The sequence below is a fragment of the Ciconia boyciana genome, chromosome 2 (assembly GCF_034638445.1).
Source record: "Ciconia boyciana chromosome 2, ASM3463844v1, whole genome shotgun sequence".
NCBI classification, from domain to species: Eukaryota; Metazoa; Chordata; class Aves; order Ciconiiformes; family Ciconiidae; genus Ciconia; species Ciconia boyciana.
Window position 1 is genome coordinate 135,321,084 of NC_132935.1, and position 15,107 is coordinate 135,336,190.

Consider the following 15,107-nt stretch of genomic DNA (forward strand, 5'->3'; position numbering starts at 1 on the left):
TCCTATGCCAAATGGAGAGCGCCTTTTCTAGGCTGCAGCAAACAAAAAAATCTAGAAGTAATATGTAACTGTAGTACTGCTGTTGCTATGGGTGTTCTGCATGTCCCCTTTGACTTCTTTGTCCAGTTAAGATACACTATTAACATACAAGGACAATACAAGGACAGTCAAAATTGTAAGTCAAAATCATGAGACCGGTCTACAAACAATCTGAGATTATTTTTGTAAGTAAGTGCAGGGTTGTGGATTTTTTTATTTCTTTAGATTTGTTTTTTCGTCATTACATCACTTCTTAAAGTTTTCTCTTCAACCACAAAATCAAGAAACTAATGTTTCGTGTGTGTGGTTTTTTTAAAGAAAATCAAGATCATGTAAGAATAAGTAATAAATTATTTATTTATTTAAAATAACCAAATAAATTACTATTTATTAATAAATAATATTATTTATTTATTAATAAATAAGTTTAAGAGCTTTGACAAAAGTACCTGAGACACATGTGAGACTCAAGAGAAAGGATAAACTCTTATACTGCCATATAGTATTTTGCTTGGAAGTATCAGACAAATGGAAAAAAAAAACAGTTGTAAAGTATCGAGTGAGGCACATCCTGCAAAGTTTCATGCAGTTTCAGTTCCTTTAAGCTATGTGATCTAGTGCTCTGGAGACCTTTGAAGGTGGCTGGCAGCACTAAGTCTCTGCTAGTCCATGGAGATTGGCCTATGACTTCACAGGTGAAAATGGGGTGAGAAGCTTTTGCAAATCTATCTTTAGACATTTCAGTTAGCTATCTGATTGCAGAGTATTTCCACAAACCATAGGGGGATCCTGGAGGGTGGAAGACAGGGTAGCAGGGCTGGATGTCTGTTCCTGTTGCAGGCTCTGCCTGCTTGGCGCTGCTGTCTGCAGGCAACAAACACCTACACAGGCTGCATGAAGGCAACAGGTATCCTTTAAAACTCTTCAAGTAGTTTCATGAAGCCGGGTATGCTAGGGACTTACATCTGTAACATCAAAGGCTACACACGAATGGAGGACTTGGAAATACTCCCAAGGCTGGTGAAGAAAGAAGACATAAAACCAGACAGCTATGCATGTTGAATGTATCATAATGTGAACCATCCAGTTTAGGCATAGGCCAAGAAAGTTCCTCTTTTCCACATCTGAGATATTTATACATGGTGTCCTCAAGGTAGATGCACTTACACTACAACTTTTCCTTTAATCAGAACACTGATAAGATTTCCTTATTTTACTTGGCAATTTTCCAAGCCTTGTGGGAGCATATTTATTTTTAGAACTCTGTTCCTAAGTTAATTTGGTTGGAATTAGCCAAAGGGCTCAAAGGTATTAATGGAAAACAGAGGGAGAGATAAACATGAACGTGTGCATGCATGCACACTCACACACATACGTATGCGCCATATGTGCCCACACACGCGACTTTGTTATCTTATAAAAAGCAACCTGAAAATACAATTTAAAACAAACCCTTCAGCAGTAATCTGCGTGTTATACAACAGCAAATACATAAAGAACAGCTGACTATTTATTTGGTTTGGAAAATTTCCCTATTGCTCATGAAAAACAAAATTGAAATATAGCATTAAGCTTATACAGGAAAAAAGATTATTTTTATAGTCCCAGAAAGATACTTTAACTATATGCAAGTCCTAGCATAACGAAAGATTCCCTATTTGTTAAGTAACAGCATGGTGGTCTGTAACAAACACTAATATGAGATAGCATGTCACAGATCAAAGCCTGGTCCTAAAAGACACAGAATAACTCATGAAATCCTAATTACTGTTTTGATTTAATCCAGGCAGTTTTTTTAAAGCATTTTTTAAAGACATGCAAGCATTCTGAAGTAAACAATTTTCTGAAAGCAAAATAGGAAATAATCCTGTTCCCCGTCCTTCCTCTTTTTACTTTGTGGCACACCTATTTTTGATATGGTATAAAAAGCACATATCCAACCTCCTAATTCCCTCATCACAATTTTCCTTCAGTACTACTGTCAGCTGTATCATACTGAAGTGGAAATAGATGTCTTTTCCATAGGTCTCCTGCTTTGTGCTTAGTATCATATAAGCTGTAACATGATTAAAATGTGCAGTCTTTTAAGATGCAGAACTCAAACTTACAGTTTTGCAGAATCAGGTCATGATTATACAGTCAGTTTAATGTGATTAAATCCTGCTGATTAAATGCTGCTGTCAAATGGGTGGCATGCACTCCTTAACTTGTCTGACTGCGCCCGCTCGAAAGCCTCAGTGCTTGTACCAGCACAAGGAAGATGATGGGAGTGAGCAACTGGGTGCATGGGGAGACAGAGTCAATTTGTGTCAGGTCAACGTGAGCATGTATTTGCAAGGCCTCATATTTGCAAGTTAGCAGTACAGATGTAGCTTTATATATTTCGATGAAGTATTTCATACAGCTGGGGTACTTTAAAAAAGTGTATTTTCCTTGTAACTGTTGCCTTTTTTAACTAAACAACTCACAAATACTTATTATGAAGAAAGTACTTTTTATTAGTTCGACCATTGGATTTTAATGCGAAAACTGTGAAATCAATGCTAATGCCTACACACCTCAAAACTGACCTTAGGACAATTTATGATCTGCATAACAAGCTGTGTTTTCCCTTGTTCTTCTTGAAGAGAATGGCCTACCCCAAATACCTGTGAAGTCAGTGAACATCTAAAACCTACAGCTTCCTTAATAATCTAGAAATACATAAAAACTGGAACCAAAAATAAATTTGGGGTTGTAACACTCACAACAGTAAGTATAGTCTTACACATTAAAACTGAGACCATTGGAAAAAGATACAAGGGAGCATGTGGCCTACTCAGTGCCTAAAATCCTGAAAATTACAGTCAGTAATCACAGTAGTGGGCATATGCACCTGAACCAACAAAACGTTATCTTAAAAACAGCTCAACTCTTAAAATTAAATGTCATTCCTAATTGGAAAACAAATCACAAAGTGCCACTCAAACTATTTCATTCTGTATGTTTAAAAAGATTTTTTTTCCACATCCCTTTTGCAATCTTTTAATCAGCAGCTGTGTACTTTACATACATGATGAGAATGTTAACTACAAAGAAAAAAAAAGAAAATGTTCTGTGGAAATAGATGTAATGTTGCTTTCGCTAGCTCCAGTGCAGCAATCCAATTCATTGTAATTCATTCCACAATTGAACTTTCTCTAGACATAATGTAAAGATTTAAGAAGGATTTTACAAAACTATGACAGCTTCTGTGTAACTAGCCCAGTCCTAGCTATGTGCACCCCAATGAATTAATGCAATTCTACTCGCAGCTCTTACCTAAGGTAAGAGAAGAATGGTATTTTTCCTTATCATCCCAGAAATAAATGTCCTTGGGGAACAAAGCTCTGTCTCTTTATAGTTACTTTTGGGTACAGAATGCTAACGTGATAAAGAGGTCTTCTGACTTCTGGAAATCTCCACATTTCGGAGATGAATACTGATGACATCCTTTGAAATATTAATCTGCTTGTGGAGCACTGTTTGGAATAGAGCTACCCAATCCCAACCAGTAGGCAGGTGTCAGAAGATGTCTAAATGTGTTTTGGTCACAATCCTACAGACACTTAAACATGTTTGCTTTAGTTTTGTGCATTGAGTGATTACAAAAGTTATTCCAGTAGCAGTGTTAACAGATGCAAAGGGTTTTGAAGGCTCAAAGCATTAGGAGTAACAAAGATGGAGAGTTTTGAATCAAGGGGTATCTGTATCACAAAACAGAAATGCATTTTCTGTACTTCCTTGGTTTTCCAAGGCTTTAGGATTCACATACGTAAGCAATTCTGTGTCAAGAGGAAGGATGAAAACTTGCTTGCCTAGAGCAGAATTTTTCATCATCACATGGCTAAGACACATGATTCCACAGACGGTGGCTTTAGGTGAAACAACAAAACCAACCACAGGACCTGCTATAATGATGAACTGTAACTGTATTCGATATGTCTATTTAAAGCTATTTCATGTTTATTGAAAAGCTATACGGTTTAAATTTACAGAGCAGACATTTCCTTTCCCCATTAGTGAGAATGACTGATACATTAGATCCAGAAGTGCTTTTGGTAGCTACCATCAGCCTTATCCCAGAGCACCGTTCCTCTCGGAGATAGAAGCTCTTTGGGTTGAGAGAGAGGCAGAAGATGGACGAAGCCTGGCAGCATGCTTCCTCCCCTGGGATGGTACCCCCCCAGGGTGAAAAGCAGAAGACATCAGCCCATAATCATGCTCAGCCGTGAGAAAGAGAGGTATTTCTGTAGGGAGTATGGAGATGTTGCCACACTAGGAGCCTAGGGCAGAAAGGAGGAAGGAAGCATATTCCCAGTATGAAAAAGGAAGAATAGAAGTAAAGAAGTATTAAGTCCAGGTATTGTAGGGTAAGGAACAAAAAAAATGGCACCAGGTGAGCAGAGAGAGTACAGATGGATGAAGGTGAATACTAGGAGACTTTGCAGGGCAGTTGTTTATTTTCCACAGCAGGATGTAGATGGGACTGTGGTTTTTTTATTTTTTTAATCTTAAAATTGCACAATAAGTATATTACTCTAACTTGGTTTTGCTTCTTTCCCCTGATATATTTTCTAACTGTGTGTTCATTGCTGCTCCTGAAAGATGCAAGAAAAGATCTAGTGCAGTTGATTTATGTTTTGTAACTGGAAAATCTCTGTTCCGGCCTTGCTCTTTGTCATTTTTGTCAGATAATTCTGGAGCTCAAATTAGAGAAGTAGCTGCTGTTTGGATTTTACCTCTGGAAACACTTGAAGATATTAAGTAAGTTTTAAATTGCATCTTGTATTGAGGAAGAACTTGATGTAGCTAATGTTCTTAACTGGCAAGTTTTTAATTGAATAGATGAATAAAAATTCAAAATAACAATGTTAAAAGCAGTCATGTATCAGAGTTGGACAGAACACTTCTTTTCTCCTTTCCTTTTTCACCTCCAAAGCACTGGTGAGCTTAGAGTAAATCAGGCTTTTTCTGGCAGTTATTTCATATCTCAAAAATGAAATGGTGATCCTTGTGGGAATCAAGCAAGCACAGATTTATAAAAGTCTGTTAATCAATCTGCATAAATCCAAAATCTCTTATCAGCATGATGACTAAGCAGATCTGAATTTCAACTCAAAACTGCATTGCAGACTCCTGTGCATAGCAGTTTAAGAGAATTTAGCTTAGTCTGTTACTTTGCCATCTCAACTTTGACTCCAGAGTAGTCTGGGTCAAGTGATGTTTATATTCAGTGTTTCCAAATAAAATGTATGTGACTGTATTGTTGGTTTAATGTGAGGATATAATTTGACTGCAGCATCTGTACTGCTTGTAATATGAGGCATAAATAAGCCTGAAGTACTGTATGCTCAGCCTGAAGAAAAAGTGATACCCTTTGTTAAACCCACTGACATCAAGGAGGAAAGGAAAGACGAAACATGCATTTTAGGCTTACAAATCCTTTTTCAAGTTGGCATTTCCAGAGGAACTATTTCAAGAGAGAACAGGAATTATCAGGAAATTATGGGATTTAATATGGAGAATTTCACCGTCCTACTTTAGGATATGCCTTTGCTGCAGGGATTACTACTCAGGTGTGTGAATCACTCTGCAAAAGCCTATCTAAGATTATGCTTTTGCTGATCCTTCATGACCTTAGATGTATTGCTGATGTCCTCATGTCAGCAGCAGTGGCATATGTTGTTCCAATTCTTTCACAATAAACTGTGGAGAAACCTGTCTGTCTTTCTGGGAACTGGATGTGAATTATGAGAACGGACAAGTGGCAATTAGTCCTCCTGGTAAAGTGAAGGAAGAACCCACACAGGAAAGCTGGGCTCCACCTCACACCTCCCTGTCTAGGTGGCACAGGTTGATAGATGAGATGCTCTTGTGCATTAAGGGAAAGGGAACTACTGGCAACACATGAGTAGCAGTTGAAGTTAAGAGTGTAATGATCCTTAATTTAATCCTAAATGGCTTGCAGTGGTCGTGCAGAAAGTCTCCTACCTTGTAGAGGGAGTGTCACAATCACAAAAACCCAATTTTTTCAAAAAGTAACATTAAAAAAATCTTCTGAAAAACTTGAGGAGAAAAACAGAATCTCAGTGATAAACCAAACAAACCATAGAAATAGTCAGAGGTATCAAATCTTTAGTGAAGGACACATTTTGTATACAAAATCCACCCAGTTAAAGATTCTTCATAATGGCCTCTCTGACTATACGCCTATCTATCAGGAAGAGGAGTGCCTGAGGAACAGGTTTTTCTGGTGAAGGAGGTACCTGGTAGTCCTTGTAATACATGAAAAACAATTTGGAGTTGACATAGGACCAGTATTTAACCCTCCTTCAGGGGAACAGCTACTGACTTCTGTTGTAAAATACACAGGAGAAAGTATTATGGGTCTGTTTTTAACAAAACCAGGGGAAATGTCGTCATTCAAATAAGCAATGATTGTTGTACTCTGTATTGTCCTCTTCCTAATGCATTACAAGCAGCATTTCATTTCAGGAGTTTGGATTTCCCGTGGCTCTTTTCAACGATTAAATTAAATCTCTACATTTTGTAGGGTTTTTTTGCATCAGTCTTTGTTATGAACAAACTGCTGTAAGTGGGCAGCAAAACAAACGACCAGAAGAATGAAGCCAATTTGCAAAGTGACCTCGAAGGTCTAAGCAGTGAGAGCTTCAGCTCTGAGAGCATATACAATAATAATAAACTCCTTCACCCAGAGAGAAGACACAAACAGCAGTGACGCACAATGGAAGAAAAGTATAATAAGCCCTCCAGTATCCTCACAATTTTTGCCAAGTCCTACAAATTTATTATAATTTACAATATTTAGCTTCCTTCTTAAAGTTTGTGGAGCTACATCATTAAACGCAAGAAGAAACAAGCTTTAAAAAGAGTTTGTAGCCTTTATGATTGCAAAGCAAAGCCTGAAAATATGACTTGACTGCTTCTTAGAGGTTCAGGAAACAGGGAAAATGTAAACAACTTTCATTTCCAATGTCATGATTCCTAGAGCTTGGCTAATGGCTCTGAACACCTGGAGTTGCTGATACTGCAGACAGAATATTTATTTTACTCTTAGCTGTTCCATTCTTCTCATTTTCTCCCCCTGCCCCCCATAAGCAGATTAACTGTCTTAGGAAATTTGTTGATTATGGATTAGGCATTTAGGACTCAGTGGAAAACATCACTTAAAGAAAAAAAAGGAAAAAGTTTTAGAATCACTTCTAATTCCCTTCACCCTCCCCAAGATAATGCATTAAACTACAAGAGTATTTAACCTCTGCTCAGCTTTTGGGTTTTAAATATATTTCCTAACTAAAGAACCTCTCATATCATGTGTTAACTGCAGTAGAGTTCAGATTTCTCAGACTTCTCAGGATGATATCTTCATCTGGGTTTATGTAAAGAGGGCACCATCAATCCCAATTTTGCAGAATACAAATATGGTTAATGGTGCTAAATTTTTTAATGCATAGTGAATAGCTTTGCTTCCTACTTGTCTTTCTTTTGCTAGCTGTCAGTCTTATTAAGTGGGTATTTTCCACCAAAATGTTTTGGATATAACCCATTTTGTGTTCTCCATGCCATTGGATATCTTCATTTTGGTCTTAAGTCACTGGCAAAAGTTCAGTATCACCGTAACACTTTATCAAAGTCTCAGTATCACTGTAATCACTATTAAAGCAGTATGTAACCTGAAAACTCAGGCCCACACTCCATCTGCTTGTGACATACACCTAATGCCTGGAAGGATAACCAGAATTTTTATGACGCAAACAAATACTTCTTACCAGAAAAGTAAACTGACTCCACTAGGTCTCCAGCACTGAACTAAACTAAAAGTTATGTACACAATTTGTTTGCAATATGTTCTAAAAATGGCCATATGTATGCTTGAGAAGATAAAAAAGAGGTACTTTTCAAACCTGTGGGCCCATCACTTAGGCTGATCTACCTGCCAGATACATTCAGGAGTTCAAATCTCAGAAGAGAAACCATCCAAACCCTTTTGCAACTTCAGGTCAAGCATGGGTAACAGCAAATACTCCGAAGAGCAGCAGAAATATCTTCAAACCACAGAGATATGTTCTCATGACTCCTGACTGACTTGGAAAGAGGGAATGGGATCATTTACTATACTGCAGAATAAGCATTCCTTTTAACAGTTTTGTCTTCAAATTAGTGTATCATCCAGATGAAGAATTGCATTGGTTGCTTCCAAATGAATTTTAAGAATTAAGGTGACTCTTCTAAAGATTTTGTATCCTATCTTGCTCCCCTCTGTAGCAGCAATGTGCAAATAGCATAGGAAGCCTTCTGTTTGTGTGCATTATTTTCACAGAAAATCCATGGCCAGAAGCTAAGCAGCTGATGACTAACATCTATGTTACAATTCTGACATGAGTCTAGTCATGTCATTATAGACTTCTGAAAGAGACACCATTATAATTTTGAGAGAGTTTCCTTTGTATTAAGAAATATAGTTTCTCTTTATTCTAACGCTTGCTTAGACAACTAGGATTAAGCTGCTAAGGCAAACAGTGTCTGTCCTAGCTGGAGACAGCTGTTTGAACAGCAGAAAATTCACAACAGTGAAGAAATGTAAGCTGGCAAACGCTTTAACAGAAATTTCAGCCTCCAATAAACAATTCTGAGAACATGAACAATGGGCAGATATTGTATCCTTATTGCAAAGGATGAAGGAGGAATTACACCTGATGCTTCTTCAGTAATTATTTATCTCATGCCCAACATTCACATCATATTGTCTAGAGTGGCCCTTTCACACACACTCTTGCATTTTCTGTCTGTGCTGCATCTCAGGTGAATGCTGAGAAATCAGAAAGTGAATGAGTTCTTTAATTGGAAATTATAGAGTTGTGATCCTGATCAGAAGTTTTGCTTCTGATCAGGCAGCTCTCACTGAAGAGCTTAGAATAGGCAACATCCTGAAATAACAGAATATTCAGATTTCACACATAAAAGACACTCTGACTTCCCCTTTCACTCATGTTGCTGTGCAGACTTTTGGGGTCATCTGATCTTACTTGAAACGCAATGGAATTCAACCATAAAGACAGAGAATTGCTTTTAAACAGTGAGACTGAACACTTGGAACGTTTAATGACTACACATTTTTCAGACCTCCTCCACCCCACCTTCTCCCCCCCAAAAAACCCAATCCCAAACCAAACAACCCTAAGCAAACTCCAACCATACTGCCAGCCTGAGCTACAAACAACTTAAACAACAAGAGAACAGAAGCCAAACTTTGGTTTACACTGGTTGGTTATGGACAATCAGAGCTAATTTATAGTATACAGAAATAATTCTGTAAAATATCTTTTCTAGACTGTAGAGAAAGGTGCAAAAGTTCCGGCTTGTTGATGAAGTTAGAAACAGTCTAGTAGCCATTCTAATGAAACTGCTTAGTAAAGCAAAATTGGTCTGTTGTTCATTCAGTCTGTCCCTCCCCCAACCCTGCCTGTTGTTTCCCCTTTCCTTAGTCTTCACTTGTTTTTTTGTATATGCCAAAAGAACATACCCTTTTGTCCTCCAAATGCAGGTTACTGCTGTTTCAGAGGTTGTCTTGATGGCAATTAGGTCACCGATTTCATTTTTCATAAGCTGGTGAGCTAACAATTATTTAGGTTGTGGGGCTGCCCTCCTTTCAGTGCTGGAAAATAATTTGTGCTCTTTTGTGCTTCGCTGCAAGTTGGCACAGTTGCTCTTTTACTGCTAAATCTTGCCTGTGCCCCTTCTTCTGTGTGTGCTGCGTCCGCCCCCTCACAACTATATTTTTGTCTCTGAGCCTGCCTCTCAACTTAGCGCACTCACTACGCTTCACTTTACAAAAATCTTTATAAACTTCTGGATGGGAGAGCCTGCCGGTGCTATCCCTATCTCCTCCCGCTCCATTTCAGATTTTAATGCTGCATTCACCCATAATTTCGGTAGATACCCCCCACAGCTTCCAGTGTCTGCAGTGGGATTTCAAAATGTGGATCTAGACCATCAGACAACTTTCTTTGCTTATAGTCAGTGAAAACTGTAATAAATGCAAAGAACACTAAGACATTTGGCAACAGGTAGGAGTTGTCTTATAAATATGAAGGTATTTGAAGCCATCAGTGTTAAGGTACTCCTTCTAGTTGACTTAAGCATTTGTCTAGGTCTATGACAAAGCAAATTCTCTGAGTATTTTAAGGGTGCAAAAACTTTCTGCCAGGTTTGCATTTGACTACAGATATATATACTTGCCCTAACACAGTTCTTTGCCGAGTGCTTGCAGGTTTGTGAAAGTGACAGGAAAATAACGAGTGTGCTGCTCTGCCTGGACGAGCATGGTGCTAACGTGGCTGCACAGCTTCTGTTAAGTATGCTAGCTCATTGCACCGCCAGTCCCAAGCTGTATGTGTAACAAATGCACAAGGATAAAATGTAAGGAATATGACTCTCTTACGGGTGACTCATCAAGTCTAATAGCGTTATTGTTGCTTGAAGACGGGCTCAGGGAAACAAGTAAGTGTTCAAGTGCTTCTGGCCTACCATTGATAATCCTTCCAATCACAGTTGAAGCCTTGTTTCCAGACCTGCTCATACTAATTTAGAAACACCCTCCTCCCCAGAAAAGAAAGAAAGAATTTGTATCTACATTTTTTCAGTTTATTCCAAGAACAGGAACAGGCAGCATAACGGTTTAATTCCTCAGTGATGGGCAGCTTTATTTTCTCTTTCTCCTTTGGGCTACTCCCAGCGGGCTAGTTGTTGAAGAAGTCCCTCATATCATCCTCTTTCCAAGCTGCTGCCTCTTCTCACCCCTCCTTTACAATGCTGCCTCCTCTTCTCCCTTGAGTCTACTTTTGTGTGGTTCAGTCCTTCCTCACAGCCTCATTCCTGCTGTTGCAATTATACTACCATTCCCTTTTGAAGTTGAGATGGTATTAACCAAAAATTAGAACAATGGATTATAACTATTTTGCAACAGTATTAAGGCTATGCTGACAGGTGTAAATTCAGAGAACAGTTTTTAGTAGAACTATTGGTAGGTTATTCCAGCAGTACAAGAATGGAAGATGCTTCCCTGACTAGTATGCTGTTGGGCTGCCAAAACCCAAGCAGAAATAGGGGCGATTCAAGTTCAAGTACAAAGTCTTAATTGTGACTTCATCTTGCTGTGAGATTTGTGTAAGATTTGCTCTCTGTTTACATCTTAGGATATATACAGTTTTGCAGGAAGTTTTCAAAGGTGATTACTTCTTTTGAAAACCTTAGCTGATGTGTCTAAACATACAAGGTAAAAAAATACGGTGCCAAGAGACAGTTTCTTTTGCTACACCATCAGCTTGTTTCAACTGCTATCATTTATATATATTCATAAATACAATGAGACTTCTACCTCCTGTTTACCCCTTACATTTTATAAGCTGGGTAATTTATTTTATCAGCGCATGATACTGTGCCTTGCCCAGAGAATGTATTTATGACTAAGTGACATGGCAAACAGTAGGTACTTTAAGTATTTTGATGCTATTTCCTACCTAGCTAAGTATGTGTTGATGTTTTTGCATAATTACACAACTGATGATTTACTGAGCACTCTGCTATATTATGGGTCCCTTCAGGGTTTCCTCTACACAGACCTGAGCACAGGGCATTATTTGGCTGAATTGAAGTGTGATGAAAGCCACGAATAGAGAACCACAGCTGTCTTCCAAATAAGCATCTACAGAATGCTGTAAATAAATGTTAGGGAATTGGTATTTCACAAGTCCTATTGCTCAATGGTTTTGAACAATTAATTTATCAAGATGGTGAAATACCATGTGCAAGACCACTGCATGGTTCTGTTATTGTTAAAGCTATTTTTTTAAATAGAGTTGTGTGTGCTGTGAGATTTGGATTTTCTCTGAGGGATCAGCTTGGAGGAAAGAGTAATGCTAACATGAAACACTCGAAAATACAGACTCAGAAGTACAAAGCTTACTAGATACATAAAAAAGCTAATATTTTGGATTATTTAGAAAAGGCAAATAAATATCAAGGGTCTGCTTTTTTGAAAGGGCGATCCACGTGACTAACAGCTGGGTCTCTGACAGGGGAAAAACAGTTGTATGAGTAAAACTGAAACTCAGTAATACTCACAAATAAAACTAAGAAGCGGGCAACCTTGAAGTCCTAAGTTTTTAACAATCCGTGGGAAAATCAGAGAACTTCTACAAAAGCCACCAGCCGTAAGGGCTGTCTAACGCCCTTTGCACCTCTGCAAGAAAAGGGGCTTTGCTTTTACTCAGGGAAAAAAACCACTGTAATTGAAGAAGGCTGGTTTTATTCACATTATAACAGTAGTGTTGCTTTTCCTGCATCTTCACTGCTAACCATTACTACTTCTTTGGTGTGCATTTTCTGTTATTGGCAATGCAGAAAAAAATCCCATCTTGTTTCTACTTTCCTAATGCACCTAAGGTTAACTTTGTAACTTTAAAGTCTAGTTAAAAAGCGAGCAAGCAAACAAAACCCCACAGAACAGTGTTTAAAGGAAAAGCAACAAGTTTCAGACAGAAATCTTTCCGTGTATTCAAATACTGAGCTGTCGGGGTGCATCGCCCCGTGAGCAGGGCTCACTGGTCTGGTGCAGACACGGCTCTGGTTCTCAGATGTGTTTCGGTTCCACAATTTACGCCACTACTTAACAACACTGTAGGTAACAGACTTATAGATGTCTCTTTCTTAACATCTAGAGCATCACATGCAGTGCTACATACGTTAGAGGTGGATGAGAGGCATGCTGCTTGGCCAGAAATTTAAAAAAATATTTCAATTAGCGTCCTCAGGACAGCTGCCTGGCACCGAAGAGCTCAGAGAGAAGGCACCCCAGCGTCTCAAGGGAAATAGGGCAAGAAAAACCCCACAGCAGAGCGGCTTTGACAACAACGTTCCGAGTTCTGCTGCCCTCAACTTCTCCCTTCGGGCTGCACAGTGTTTCAGGGCCGCTGCACCGCAGGACGGGCTCCGGCACCGACCCCCCGAGCCATTCCCGGCCCCAGGATTTACCAGAGCGGGGGGCCCCGGCGCCGTCCCGGCCGCCACACCGCAGCCCTGGGGCCGGACCCTGGCAGAGGGCCGTCTGTGCTGGTTATGGTCCCCCCGGCCCAGGTAGGCAGCGGCGCGGACTGGCAGAACGGCGGGCCGGGCCGCGGCGGGGCGGGAAGGGGAGTGAGCCGGCCCCGGCACGGGCGGCCCCGCGTCCCGCAGCCCCAATGGGCGGGCGCGCCGGGCGGGGAGCGGCGGTGGCGGTGCACGTAGCTTTCCCAAGATGGCGGCCTCTCCGGACCGAGCTGCGAGGGCGGCTGCGGGGCTGGGGGCAGCGGGCGGCCGCTGAGAGAGGCGGCAGGGGGCTGGCGGCGCTCGCCTCGCCTCGCTTCCCCGCAGGGTGAGGGGGAGCTTTCCGCGCGGCCGCCAGGCTTCACCATGCTGCGGGGCTAGAGCCGCCGAGGCGCCGCAGCGCAGCGGGGTAATAATGTTAGCAGAGGTAAGAGCCCTGCCGCGGCCGGTGGGGTGCGGGAGGGAAGGGAGAGGCTCTCCGTCTGCCCGAGCGGGCAGCTGCGCGCCGCGGCCCGCGGCGGAGAGAGGCTCTGCCCTCCGCCGGGGCCTCCGACCTGCCTGGGTAGCAGGCAGCCTCCCCCTTGGCCGGGGAGGGCAGAGGCGCCGGCCAGCTCGCCCAGGGCAGCGCCGGGCCCCTCTTATCACCCCTCCCTCCTCTCCGGCCGGGCGCTGTTCCCCCGTCAGGGGTCGGCAGGGCGGGACGGGAGGGGGACGCTCCAGAGCGGCGGCGGAACCCGGCCCGCCGTGCCTTGCTCCGTGCGGCAGCCGGCCGCCGGCCGGGGCGGGCCGCCCTCCCCCGCGACCCGCCGGCGGCTGGGCTTTCCCTCCCGGCGAGGGGCCGCGGCGCCGCTCCTCCGCGGCGGGCCGCGTTTCTGGAAGAGCACACCTGGTGAGGAGGCGGCCTGCCTCGGCCCTAGGCCTCGCCGGAGAGATGTCCCTGCTCGGGCCCCGAACGCCGGCTCCGACTTCAGCCCCTCTGGCCTTCTCCTCTGCGGTAGCTTCGTAAAGGCCTCGTGTTTGCTTTCCTCTTAAACGGCTTAAACCGAACACTTTTGCTGTTGCAGGAGTTTGTGGTTGTAGGTAACGGGTAGAAGTTAGCTGCCTCGGTTCGCCTCTCCCTGGTAGGGGGTTTCTGTCCCAAAGCAGCTGGGCAGCTAAGCTGTGAGGCAAGCAGGTATTTGAGGATCAGAGTGGGCTGGAAGTGGCTACTGTGTCCAGAGGTGCTCTCAAAGGGGGAATCTGGTGGTGTTTTCTAGTTGCTGGAAATGAGACTTTCCACCGTACTCAGTTTTCTCTACAAAGACTGATTGATTTTCTATTTTTAATATGTCAGCAAGGTGTCTGGCATACACATACTTCTCCAACATGATAATTGCGTTACTTGTGTTTTATAATTTGTTATTTTATCCTGTGGTGAAGGTTATTTGTCCAAAACTGAATTGTCTTAATTCCTGAAGGGTGAAGGCTTGCTTTCTGACACTTGAAAAATTTAGCTTTGCTTTCCTGAATGATAGCTAAAACAGTATCCTGAAGCTTTTGGTTTGCATCAGTTCAAAGTTTCAGGGTATTAGGAAAGTCGTTCTGTAGTGCCATGAGCTCTCAGATTTCCCTGGGAGGGTAAAATTTGCCAAGTGAGTTAAACCTGTAAAAATACATGACCTATTTTTGCATGAAGGGTATATGGTGGGTGTTTGGGGTTAGTAACCTGCATTAAATAGTGGTGAGTGTGATGTGTAAGCAATAACCATAGTAATTTAGATTATTTTAAGGGTGGCATAGAACGTTCTGGGTTGATGCCTCATACTGGACTGTTTGTTCTGTTTGACGATGGCTGTGTGTGCCTATCCAAGAAAGTTTATTGTCTTGGAATTGAAAATTTTTTTCTAATAGCACTAGTGTAGCAGCATGAATGACACTTGCTCTATTGCCATTTTGAGGTAAAA

At 41.7% G+C, this 15,107-nt stretch overlaps 1 protein-coding gene across 4 annotated transcripts in view; it reads left to right on the forward strand.

Annotated features, from left to right (window-relative positions):
* Positions 1-13,366: 13,366 nt before the first annotated feature.
* SNX13 (sorting nexin 13) overlaps positions 13,367-15,107 on the forward strand; it is a 73,322-nt gene continuing 71,581 nt past the window's right edge. For 3 of the 4 annotated variants that reach the window (XM_072854179.1, XM_072854178.1, XM_072854181.1), the window contains exon 1: positions 13,434-13,591. In XM_072854179.1, the coding sequence (XP_072710280.1) occupies positions 13,580-13,591 (12 nt within the window). In that variant the 5' untranslated portion in view covers positions 13,434-13,579. Of the gene's footprint in view, positions 13,592-15,107 lie in introns of all 4 variants that reach the window. The other variant, XM_072854180.1, reaches the window with a different exon arrangement.